This window comes from Rana temporaria, chromosome 6 (assembly GCF_905171775.1).
Source record: "Rana temporaria chromosome 6, aRanTem1.1, whole genome shotgun sequence".
Taxonomy (NCBI): domain Eukaryota; kingdom Metazoa; phylum Chordata; class Amphibia; order Anura; family Ranidae; genus Rana; species Rana temporaria.
In genome coordinates this window covers 26,348,418-26,361,723 of record NC_053494.1, presented here as the reverse complement: position 1 = coordinate 26,361,723, position 13,306 = coordinate 26,348,418, and the positions used below count along the sequence as shown (strand labels likewise).

Here is a 13,306-nt window from a genome sequence, read left to right as displayed (position 1 = left end):
CTTGAAGAAAGATGGGCTGCATGGTCGAGTCGCCAGAAGAAAGCTATTACTACGCAAATGCCACAAAGTATCCCACTTACAATACGCTAAACAGCACAGAGTCAAGCCTCAAACCTTCTGGTACAAAGTCATTTGGAGTGATGAAACCAAACTTGAATTTTTTGGCCACAACCATAAATGCTTCATTTGGAGAGGAGTCAACAAGGCCTTTGATGAAAGGTACACCATTCCTACTTTGAAACACGGAGGTGGATCGCTGATATTTTGGGGATGTGTGAGCTACAAAGGCACAGGAAACTTGGTCAAAATTAATGACAAGATGAATGCAGTATGTTATCAAAAAATACTGGAGGAACATTTGAATTCATTAGCCAGGAAGCTGCGCATGGGACGTATTTGGACATTCCAACAACAACAATGATCCAAAACACAAGGCCAAGTCGACCTGTCATTGGCTATAGCAAAATAATGTGAAGGTTCTGGAGTGTCCATCTCAGTCTCCTGACATCAATATCATTGAGCCACTCCAGGGAGATCTCAAACGTGCCGTTCATGCGAGACAGCCCAAAAATTTACAGGAACTGGAGGCTTTTTGCCAAGAGGAATGGGCAGCTTTACCATCTGAGGAGATAAAGAGCCTCATCCACAAATACCACAAAAGACTTCAAGCTGCCATTGATGTTAAAGGGGGCAAAACACAGTGGGGGAGATTCAGAAAGAGATACGACGGCGTATCTCCTGATACGCCGTCGTATCTCTGAGATCCGACGGTCGGATCTATGCGACTGATTCATAAGAATCAGTTACGCATAGATATCCCTTAGATCCGACAGGTGTAAGTGACTTACACCGTCGGATCTTAGGCTGCAATCTACCGCCGCCTGCTAGGTGACGCTTCGGTTTTTCAAATAAGCAATTTTCGATTTTCGACGATTCAGAAACGAACGCCCCGCCCGTCGCTTTTTTTTTTTCCGTCCTTTGCGTTCGGCTTTTTCCGGCGTATACTAACCCCTGCTATATGCGGCGTATCCAATGTTAAGTATGGCCGTCGTTCCCACGCCGAGTTTTGAATTTTAAGTCGTTTGCGTAAGTCGGTCGCGAATACGGATGGACGTAATTTACGTTCACGCCGAAAACAATGACGTTCTAGCGACGTCATTTGGAGCATGCGCACGGGGACGCACCTGATTTAAATAATACACTCCCCCTAGACGCGGAATTTGAATTCCGCCGGGGGAGTTACGATCCGCCGGCGCAAGTTTCGAGGTAAGTGCTTTCTGAATACTGCACTTGCCTCAAAAAATTGCGCTGGCGGATCGTAAATAAGATAGATTTAAGATAGATTACGTGGATCTAAAGATCCGCTGATCTATCTGAATCTAGCCCAGTATTAAGAACTGGGGTATGTAAACTTTTGATCAGGGTCATTTGGGTAGTTTCTGTTGCCATTATGATTTAAAAAGAGTAAACACAGTTGATTGATAATAAACGGCTTTAGCCAAACACTAACCATGAGTGAAAGAAAAGTTTTTGTGTTATCATTCATATTCTCTGAAAAATAGACAAGAAATCATAAATTCTGCCAGGGTGTGTAAACTTATGAGCACAACTGTACCTTTTCTGTATCAGTTTTCATTACCCCCTGTAGACTGGTGTATATCACTGACCTGTATCAGTTACTATATCCTCCTGTAGACTCTTCTATGTCATCGGTCTGTATCCGTTACTGTTTCCTCCTGTAAAGTGGTGTATATCAATGGTCGGTATCAGTTGTTATTTCTTCCTGTAGACTGGTATACATCATTGGTCTGTATCAGTTGCTATTGTCTCCTGTAGACTGGTATATATCATTGATGTGTATCAGTTGCTATTTCTTCCTGTAGACTGGTCTGTACCCCTTGCCTCCACTAGTTACTGTTCTCTTCACTTGCAGGATGGACTGTACCCATATACTGTATTAGTGATTGTTCACTTTTCTTTGGTAATGTAGTATTCAATTAGTATATATTATTGACAATTCTCATTCCTTGTAAAATGGTGTATCCCATTGCCTTTATTAGTGATTTATATATTCAGTTGTTTAAAGGATTATGCATTTAATTCATATTATATGATTATTCATGCTTTTGTTAACAATAGACTAAATTGTGTAATTCTTGTGTATTTTAGCCAGTAGAATGCAATGTGTATTGGCCATATATTAATGGCATTTTTTTTTTTTTGCTTTTAGATTTGATTATTACGGTCATTTTTTTTCTTAGGGCCTCGTTCACACCATGTGCATGATCATCAGATTTTCCGCATGCGTTCTGCAAGGGCTCAAAGAAATCAATTGTTCTCTATGTGCCCTGTTCACACCACAACACTGGTGTGGATTTTTTCTGTGCAGGAATCTGCAACGTATATGCAGTTTTCTGCATAAAAAAAAAAAACTGACATGACCTCAACATTGTGGTGTGAACAGTGCGCATAAAAGACATACATGAAAACTGATGTCAACTTGCTTAAAAATTAACTGAAACACGCATGAAAACTCATGTCTCTGCAAGTGAAATCTGTTGCCGTTTTTATGCACTTATCGTGTGAACAACACATTATTCTCTAGAATTATCTAGATCATTAGTCTACTGTGACCAACCCTAATATATGAAAAATTAAGTTTAAAGTGAACCCTTGGTTACGCTATGGACAGCCAAGCATTTACAAGCAATAAATTAGTTTTAGACAAAGCCCTCATTGACCTCTGTAGCTTCAGCCACTGTGGAACAATTCATCCTCAAAGATCAAAGCAGAAGCACTGAAGTGATTCTTATCCTTTTCACCCTGTATCCCTTTCCTGGCAGTGATGCGGCAGGTTTCTAATCTCTAATGTAAACACAAAGCAGAATGTTGTTAAAGTAAGCCAGTTGCCAAACTAAGATTCCTATTAAAAACTGTACCTATAAGGCATAAATGATATGCTACCATGTCACCGAATGAAAAGGAACAGTTGGGTGAAGTTTCCTCTAAAAACAACACTTTTCTTTGCAGTACTCTGTGTTTCCTCCAGCCGACCCCCATGTCACTATTGTGTTCAGTATTGATGTGGAGGTCGGCAGGAGGGTCCACTGAGTGCTTTATAAATATGTAAATACTTGAATGCCCATGGCTCGATCATCAGTTCTTTGTAAGCCACTGGACACTGCTAGTGCACAATTATAACATCCTATGGGCAATGGTCATGGACAGGGCACTGCCAAAGCCATTGTGTCTAATGTTCCTGACAAGTTTTTAGTGCCTAGTGATTTAATAGGTTTAATGTTGTTTTTTCTGCTTGTGCTTAAGATATAGACAACTAAAGAATGTCTTTAATGCTTTTGTAGGCTTGTTAAAATCTGCAAACTTATGTCTTGTTTTTTTATTTTTCTTTCGCGTGTGTTTGAAGGCTCTCGTGGATCAGACTCTAGTCCATCTCACATGTCTCCAGGAACTACTTCTACTCCTGCTGAGGAGATTTGGGTATTGAGGAAACCATTTGCAGGTACTATATACATAATTTGCTCAAAATCAGAAGGTAAATAATTGGTACAGCCTGTTCTGTTTCCCAGGAAATGTACCCTCTTTCAAGGGCTGCTAATGCTTTCTTATAAGCACTGTAACATTTTATTTTTCCAGACCAACTCTCTACACTTAGGGAATGTACCAGATTCAGAAAAACATTAGGACAGCTATCTAAAGTGCAGTTGTAATGTTGTGGCTAGATTCAGCAAGATTGCCTTAACTTTAAGGCGGCGTAGCTTAGCGTGTTTAGGCTATACCGCCGTAAGTTAGCGAGGCAAGTACTTGATTCTCAAAGTACTTGCCTGCTAAGTTACGGCGGCGTAGCCTAAAGCGGGCGGGCGTTAGGGCGCCTAATTCAAATTTGTCTGAGGGGGCGTGTTTTATGATAATGAGGCTTGACCCAACGTGATTGACGTTTTTTTTTAGAACTGCGCATGCGCCGGGCGCCTACATTTCCCAGTGTGCATTGCGGCTAAGTCCGCTGCACGGGCCTATTGATTTCGACGTGGACGTAAATCCCTATTCGCGGACGACTTACGCAAACGACGTAAAAATTTCGCATTTCGAAGCGGGAACGGCGGCCATACTTTAACATTACTATTCCAACTATTTGATGGAATAACTTTAGGCCTGCTAATGCGTTACGTAAATGGCATAAATATTCTGCGGCGGCCGGGCGTACGTTCGTGAATAGGCGTATGTACTGATTTACATATTCTACGCCGACCGCAATGGAAGCGCCACCTAGCGGCCAGCCTAAATATTGCAACCTAAGATAGGACGGCGCAAGCCGTCGTATCTTAGATATGTTTAAGCGTATCTCTGTTTGAGAATACACTTAAACTTAGGTCTGCGCAGATTCTAAGTTAGGTCGGCGTATCTACTGATACGCCGACCTAACTCTCCCTGAATCTAGCTATTGGTCTCTAGCCAACTTTTTTTTTTCTTTATTATGTTTTATTGCTGGTTATGTTCCCATTTGGCAGATTTCCCCTCTCACCCTGTGTGATCACCAGGGCAGGAAATGCAATAAAAGCATTTTTAATTGGACTGATTAACTGTTATGTCAGCCATAGACAGTTTGAAATTCCAGGCAAATTTCAATCAGTCTGTGGGCAGGCTGTTTGTACTGATGTCGATTCACCCATTAACTTCAATACACCCAGCCTGTCCGTTTTTTTGCCTGATTACTGCTGACAGCTATAGCTGCCAGCAGTGATCATTGCATTCTGTCAGAGGGGAAAGGCTCCTCACGCTCCCCTCTGGCAGAACACAATAGCGCTGCGGGAGGGATTCCCTCATCAACACCAACTGTGTTGATGGGGGGGAATCCAGCAATTTTCTTTCCTTCAACCTATGGTTGATGGAAAGAAAATTGCATAATCTACAGCCTGCATTAGACCCTGTCCATTTTTATTATTGGCTGTGTTAACATATAGGAGTATTTTCTGCACTTCTTTTGGCATACCGATCAACTTTTTGTGAAGGGAACGAGGGACACCTATTGGCAAAAGTATGTGGGCATAGGACACACGCCTGCCACGCTCCCTTAGGCCCCGTACACACCATAGAATCCATCCGCAGATAAATCCCAGCAAATGGGTTTCAGCGGATAGATCCTATGGTGTGTACACGCCAGCTGATCTTTTTCCGCGGATAAATCTCCCCTGGGATGGATTCCAGCAGATCGGATATTTGCTGACATGCAGAACATATCCATCTGCTGGAGTCCATCCCAACAGATGGATCCGCTGGTCTGTACAGACTCACCGGATCCATCCGTCCGAAGGGATCCCCCGCATGCGTCGTAATGATTCGACGCATGCGTGGAATTCCTTATATGACAGCGTCGCGCACGTCGCCGCGTCATAATCGCGGCGACGGCGCGACACGTCATCGCCAGAGAATTTCGGCGCGGATTTCAATGCGATGGTGAGTACACTCCATCGCATTAAAATCTGCTGAAATCCTCGAGAGGATTTATCCGCGGAAACGGTCCGCTGGACCGTATTCGCGGATAAATTCTATCGTGTGTATGGGGCCTTAAAGGAGAATCGTACAAAAAAAATGCTGTTAAACTTACTAGTGCTTTTTTGTATCACTATGAGCCCTGGTTTACATTGATGCTACTTTTGGGTGCTACTTGATAGACATCTGTGTGGCTTCATACACAGATGTCTATTGAAGTTGCATCTTAAATTGGCAAAAGTAGTGCAGGAACTACTTTTGCAAATCGGTGCGGCACCGCAAAATCGGTGTCGCCAATAGGCTGCGACTTGTCATGCAATTTGATCTCTCAAATTGCATGGCTAAACGCTCCAATGTGAACCTAGGCTTACTCTTTGTACTGGCTTTTGATATTTACAAATGCAGCAGTTTAGTAACTGGATGAAAGATTTAGCACTGGGAAACACTTTTTGAAAGATAAATAGTGCATTTTATTAACAACTATATAGATCAGACCAAAAAAAGGGACAGAGGGACATTGTTCCAAAGCTGGGACAGTCACTCAAAATCAGGGACAGTTGGGAGGTATGCTTTTGGTGTCATCAGGGCAGGAAATCTGGGAGGAATAGACCAAATGGGAACACAGACTGAAAAAAAAAACCTCATAAGGATATGTCACCCATAATTACCTGGCAGGGGAGACACCATGATCATGAAGGTGGTTCTCCTAGGGCGAGGCTCGGCCGTTGCACTCCGGCTGTGCTGACCCCTGCGATTTCCCCAAATGCGGGAAACTCGACTGCATAATTTGTGGTAGTGGGCAACTGCGTTCGCGCTTTCCCCTGAAAATAAATAAATAAAAAGGATATGTCACACCAAAATAAAGTTAAAGAATACTGTTTTTTAATGAATTTAAATCGCACAATAAAGCTTCCAATGTTCTGGGGCCATGCACAACCCATTCATCAAGGCATGTGTGAACGGCCAATCACCAGGCCCAAACACTGTCATGTGGGGGGGGTGTGCCAATTATGACATCCCCTTGTCTAAGCTCTGAAACCAGTGAAGACCAGAGCTTAGACAGGCAGCAGGGTGGCATGAATGAATATGTATATATGTACAGACACTATCACTTCGTCCTGAATGGGCAAAGTAACAGCATCAACCCTGAAGCTAACCCTAAAATCAGCTGCCCTAGGACCAGGCTGTGATCGCAGCCTTGGATGTATTTTTGTACGATATGAAATCCTCTGCAGTTCAATAACATTGGCTATAAATATTCAAAAGGCCTTTGGAAAATGCAAGCAGTAGAGTTCATCAAGTACTTATAGAAACCAGTGTGGATTGGTTTTAATCCTCTCCTGGGCTTACATCAGCCACAAATATCAACTATGGTAACTTGGTAATCCTCATAAAACAGGATCGAGTGGCTACACCCAATATTGCAATGTGACATTTTACACAACAGGAAAAATAACTTCTTACCCACTTCTAGATTTCTCCATCTCTCCTGCCAAGTTATGCCTTCCTTCTGGTATTTTCTGTAATCACTGTTAACCGCTTCACCTCCAATGGGGGGGGCTGTGCGTTTGCGAAGTACAGTCTGCATGTCCACCTAAGAAGCAGGTTAATGGGTAGTTGCTCCTTTTATACATCGTGGAACGTTGTCACTGCCAGCAACTACCCGTCCACATTTTCAGCTCGTCTACCCCATGAATGAATCATTGTCACTTTTTCACTGTGTGTCTTTTCATGCAATCTCCACTTTTGATACATTGTGCACTTGATATTTATTTTACAGGCTACAGCAGTGACTCTGCATTCTCAGGGTGTTTCAACAGCACTTTTATGGCGAGGAGGAGCCAATCAGGGGTCAAGTCCTGGGGAAAAAAGTGTGGGAACTCCCACCCAAGATCCACTCCCCCACCAAAAAAAAAAAATTATACGCTCATATGCATAATTACTAAAGCGCATGTTTTTTTTTTTAAGCAAGTTCTTTCTAAATCCCGCGATAACTTGCGGCAGACCTCCGCAATGTCTCCTGGGAACAATGACAAAAGCTCCCAGGAGACATTGCGGCATCGAGGAAGTGACGGAATACCCGCACACTACCTGATGAATCCATATATAGGAAGCGGGCCAGTAACATAAAAGATTACTAAGGTTCGCCTGCCCCTGACAGTGAGTCAAGCTGGGCATCGCCGCTCAGTGAAGGATTGGCTCGGGTGGCTTGGCTGCTCTAGTCCTGCAAAGGGAACTGCGTTCCTGCTGTAAAATAAGTGCAGGAACTCCTTTCCCACGCGTTCCCGCAGGACTTGAGCCCTGGAGCCAATAGAATGATTATAGAACTCTAGCAGAACTGTGGAATGATCAATTTTGTCAATAGTATTGGTTTCCTGGTTTGTTCCACTTCGCTTGTACGGGCTTCCAAAGTCATGCTTGTGAAATCGAACCTTTTGGCGTTTTACCCCAGAATGAAAGAGCAAAAGGGAACAAACAGTCAGGATGAACAAATGGACGTAGAAGTAGACAAGGACCTGAGAGAGAAGAGGGCTAGGGGAGAAACCAGGGAGGGGGAAGAAAAGGAGAGGAGTGTGTGGCGGGGTCCCCAACAGGTCACAAATCAGAAAAAAATAGAGATCAGGCTTGAGGCATTCTGAGTTGGTAAGGCATAGAGAAGCCATTGTTATACAGAATTTGGGTTTGGAGAATGTTGGTCATTTTTTCATTGATCAGCATATCATTTTTTATTTTTTTTATTAAATTAGACATTTTATTGTCCTGCTTTGCAGTGTCAGCTTTGGCAGGAAAATTAAATTGTCTTTAGTGTAGGTGTATGCTGTCATTCTGACGTTGCCTAGATCATGACTGCATCTGGATACACATTGGGACATGGAGTATTCCAGCAGCTACTTATGGGTTTCACTGGACCCTACAAGCAGCATTCATTAAGACGTATATTTGCCAAAAGCAGTGCAAAGTATTTGAATAAAACATGCTCATACTGAAATGATTTGTGCTCATTTGCACTGACTTAGCAAAGCATCCCTTGTACAAATCTACACCCCAGGGACACGGATTTACTAACGGCAAATAGACAGTGCACTTTGCAACTCCAGTCCTCAAGTACCCCAAACAGGTCATGTTTTCAGGATTTCTCTTGGATAAAACAGCTGTGGTAATTACTAAGGCAGTGAAACTGATCAAATCACCTGTGCAAAATAATGGAAAGCCTGAACACATGACCTGTTGGGGCGCCTGGAGGACTGGAGTTGAGAAGGGAATCAGTGTAAGGAACAAACCAGGTGAATCCAACAAATATTTAAACAAGGACTAGGATACAAGATTACATACAGTTACAACACTTTAAAAAACACCCAGAAGGTGTTGAAGTTAATCTGATGTATTTCAAAGGCAAATACGCCATTTCTACTTGAGCATTGGCATGGGCGTGTATATCTGGTACACTTGAACCTGCACATGTTTGGCCAACATATACAGCCTTTGTGAAGTCATTTTTTTTAAAGCGTTTGTAAAGGTAAAAGTGAAACAAACATCTCTATACTTACCTGCTCTGTGCGATGGATCTTGGGTCCTCCACGGTGCTCCTGGCCCCTCCTCTTTATCCAGTGCCCCCATGAGAAGCCACTTGCCTGATCACTCCTGAGCCCCGCTGCTGCGTCCATTGACACAGACAGCGGGACTCGACCCCCCCACTCCCTCGTCACTGGCTTTGATAATTGACAGCACTGGAAACCAATGGTTTACCAGTGCCCCAAAAAAGCCAGTGGGACCTGGAAGTGAGAGGAGAGAAGAGCTGCAGAAGCCCACAGCTCTGGATCGAATGAGGACTCGGGTAACTAAAAAGGGCGGGTGAGAGGGGATGCTGATGCCTAAACATTTTTTACCTTAAAGTGGAGTTCCAGCCTGGGTGAAAATGTTATTAATTATTTTTAATAATATTAGGACACTTACCTGTCCGGGGAGCTTACGATGTCGGCACCCAAAGTCCACTTAAAGCTGAGCCGTCCATCGGCTCCGGGTGCAGGCGCCACCATCCTTACTAAGGGAAACAGGAAGTGAAGCCTTGCGGCTTCACAGCCTGTTTCCTATTGCGCATGCGTGAGTCACGCTGTGCTTTCTGAATGGTCCCGCTGTCTTCTGGGAACTTCGTGTCTCCCAGAAGGCAGCGGGGGGGGGGGGGAGGAACCGGATATTTCGTAGATTACCGCACAACATCCTACATGGAAGTGGGAGCAGAAACCTGGTTTGGAAAAGTATCAGCCCCGCCCCCCCCCCAAAAGGTGCCAACGGGGAGGATGTAGACAAGCAGAGCTTCCGCTTTTGGGTAGAACTCCACTTTTAATGCAAGGAATGTATTGAGGTAAAACATGTTTAGGCATTAGAACCACTTTAATGCAAAAAGTTAGAAATCTTCCCGGCTCTAGGTGCAGGCGCTGGCATCCTTACTCAGGGAAACAGGAAGTGAAGCCTGTTTCCTACTGCCCATGCGCTAGTCACGCTGTGCTTTCTGAATGGTCCCGTTGTCTTCTGGGACCTGTGTGTCTCCCAGAAAGCAGCGGGGGGAGGAGGAGGGGCCAGATGTAGATCGCTGCACAAAGATTCTTAGGCCCCATACTCACGAGCAAACATGTCTGCTGAAACTGGCCCGCAGGCCAGTTTCAGCAGACATGTTTGCTCGTGTGTGGGCGCGAGCGGGCCGAATTCCAGCAAACATTTGCCCGCCGGGCCTTTTCCCAGCAGACAAATATTCCTGGACTTGTTTTAAAACAGCCCGCTGGAATTCAGCCCGCTCGGACATGTACGGTCGTCAGTACAGACCTACCGTACATGTCCAGCCGCCCGCCGTGCCTCGCATGCGTCGAATGACTTCGACGCATGCGTGGAAGCATTTTAAAGGCGGGCCGCCCACGTCGCCGCGTCATTGTCGCGGCGACACCGCGTCATCGACGCGGCGACACCGCGGACACGCCCCGCGTATTGTTTACGCGCGGACTTCTGTACGATGGTGTGTACAACCATCGTACAGAAGCCCTCTGGCAGACATGTATGGTGAAAACGGTCCGACGGACCGCTTTCACCATACATGTTTGTCCGTGTGTACCCGGCCTTAGAAGTAGAAGCAAGTGGGAGCGAATACCTGGTTTTAACAGGTATGAACAAACAGAGCTTCCACTTTTGGGTGGAACTCTGCTTTAATGCAGGGAATGCATTAGGGTAAAAAATGTTCAGGCTTTAGAACCACTTTAATGCAAAAAGAAAGAAATCTCCTTATTTGGTTTGCACTCTTGAACCAACAATCAAAGTGGTTTCTTGCCTATCATTGGGGCAAATGTTTTTTTAAAAAGATAAAATTTGGTTACAACTTAAAGGGAGTTAAAACGAATGCCACGCCCTATAGATGCTGGTGGAGAACAAACTCATTAGGTCATAGATTAGCATCACTTCAGCCATTGTTGCGCTGAACCTCTACTTAGTTTTACTGGGGGATAAGGTCTACAGCAGGCATGTCCAAAGCCAATTGCGGCCCCCCTGGTGACTTAATATGGCCCCCCTGGGGATTTGGATATATATATAGCCATTTCAGCCTCACATGTGCCCTTTGCCCTGGGGGCCACAAAAGATATATACCGTATTTATCGGTGCTGCCTTGGAGGGTACAGGACGAGCGCCGCCATATTACATATTACAAGAGAATCTCCTGGTTACTCGGCGGCGTCTGTAATAGGAAGTCCCGTTTCCTGGGATGCCATTGGATGACTGTTCTGCTTATTGCCTGAGCTCATTTATTCACCACACACAGCCACAAAGGCAATAGAATTCTTGTTGGGCAGTGTATTAGTGATCGGACGAACACACTTAGATCAAATTTTAAATGTTCAAAGAATGTCAGGCAAAATGGTCGGCCCTCGAGCATGTTCACTTCATCAAATGTGGCCCTCTTTGAAAAAAGTTTGGACACCCCTGGTCTACAGCCATGGCTAAGGACTAAACGCGTAGGCTGTTTTTACAATGTTGTACATGTCTTTTCAATAAAGGAATACTATTTTTTAGGATGTCATCCTGAGTGCTGACCATCCCTTTCCTTATTAAGGTCTATTGGTGGCCTAAATGATTTAACTGGGGGTGTTTCAGTGGTGCAACAGTTCAGTAGTTGATTTAGGACAAGGAAATTAAACCCATTTCCCTGATTTGTTTAATACAAACTTCTTTTTGCTCCCATGCCAGGTGGTGATCGAAGCAGCATGGGCAGTACAGGAAGCGGCACCAGTGGTCGAAGTTCTGGGAGCGGTGCTAACAGTCCCCACGCTATACCCGCTAGTGCAGAGGGGGTCAAGGTATATAAAGTGGGACACTGCCCTCCTATTTAAATTTTAAATCAGTGGTTTCAGGGTTGGACTAGAAAAGGGGCTCCAGGCAGATCTACTAACAGCGAGTGAGGATTGCTTGAATAATAATATATTGTATGGGATTAAGGGAATAGCAAATTAGTTCAAATGGTTTAGCACAGCTTTTGGTGCTTACATACTTATAAAAATAATTTTAAACTTTTAGATTACAATCCTAAAGAGTCCGGTGCTCAGAAATAAATACCAGTAAAACAAAAAAGGGGTTGACTACACTAGCCAATCAGATTTCAGCTATCAATTTTCTAGTTCAATTAAGCAAATATCTAATTTCCTTTGTATTGCTTCTTATAACGTGGACATACTGCCGTCTGGGTATTTAGTTATAGAAGCAGATTGGTCTATAATCAGTGAAGGCCTCACCAGTAAGTAGGGTAGCTCAGAATATTTTAAATATATTATTTTCACTCATACTCAATGGAGGCAGCCTTACCAACTGCTAGGCCAATGTTCAGCTGCTTTGTTTACTACAGATAGTCATTTAAAAAAAAAAATCATCTGCATTTAATCTTAAACTGTCAGTTGTGTCATTAAGAATTATGACATTGCCGGGATGATTCAGTAATCTCCTAGTGATCTGACTGGCTGCCTATTGATTAAATGCAAACAATGCCTGCCACTAATAAAATTTATTGAAATTGTGCTTAAAGTATAACTCCACTTTTGTTAAGGAAAATGTCCTTTATTTACACTGCAAAAAATTTGGCAAACTTCATCACAGACTTTTGTATGCTGTTCGTTTTTCAAGCAGGGGAAATGTTCTAACCCGAATGGCAAACCCCATTGAAGTCTATGGGAGTCGAGCAGGATATCAAAAGTGACCATTTTGAAGGCTTATATGCAATTGGCCATAAAAGGGGTATGGAGGTCTGGGTATTGCTCTGAGGGACATGTATCAACGCAAAAATGTAAAAAAAAAAAAAAAAAAAAACACGAGGCGTCCCTCCCCCAAAAAATGTATTCCAGACCCTTATCCGGGCCAGAAGCCTGGCAGATCAGGCAGGGAGGGGACGAGCGAGCGACCCCCCCTCCTAAACCATACCAGGTCACATGCCCTCAATATGGGGTGCTGGGTGCTTTGGGGCACCCCAAACCACCTTGTCCCCATGTTGATGGGGACAAGAACCTCATTCCCACAACCGTGGCTGGTGGTTGTGGGGGTCTGCAGGCAGGGGGGCTTATCAGAATCTGGAAGCCCTCTTTAACAAGGGGGCCCCCATATCTCGGCCCCCCCATGTGAATGAGTATGGGGTTGGTACCCCTACCCATTCACCAAAAAAGTGTCTAAAAGTAATAACACACAGTTTTTGACAATACCTTTATTAAAAAAAAAAAAATACAGTGTCCCCAGATGTAAATCCATCATCAATCACACCGCCCGCTGCACCGGA

General features: G+C 44.1%; 1 protein-coding gene and 1 non-coding gene across 2 annotated transcripts in view; both read left to right on the top strand.

Annotated features, from left to right (window-relative positions):
• The window catches only part of CASKIN1 (CASK interacting protein 1), a 258,277-nt gene that overhangs the window by 213,871 nt on the left and 31,100 nt on the right, over positions 1 to 13,306 (top strand). Inside the window, exons 12-13 of the mRNA XM_040356493.1 lie at positions 3,425 to 3,520; positions 11,737 to 11,846. Coding sequence (XP_040212427.1) covers positions 3,425 to 3,520; positions 11,737 to 11,846 — 206 coding nt within the window. The remainder of the gene's footprint in view (positions 1 to 3,424; positions 3,521 to 11,736; positions 11,847 to 13,306) is intronic.
• Positions 6,169 to 6,332, top strand: LOC120944491. Its single transcript, XR_005750394.1, has one exon. It is a non-coding gene; the product is annotated as a U1 spliceosomal RNA (small nuclear RNA).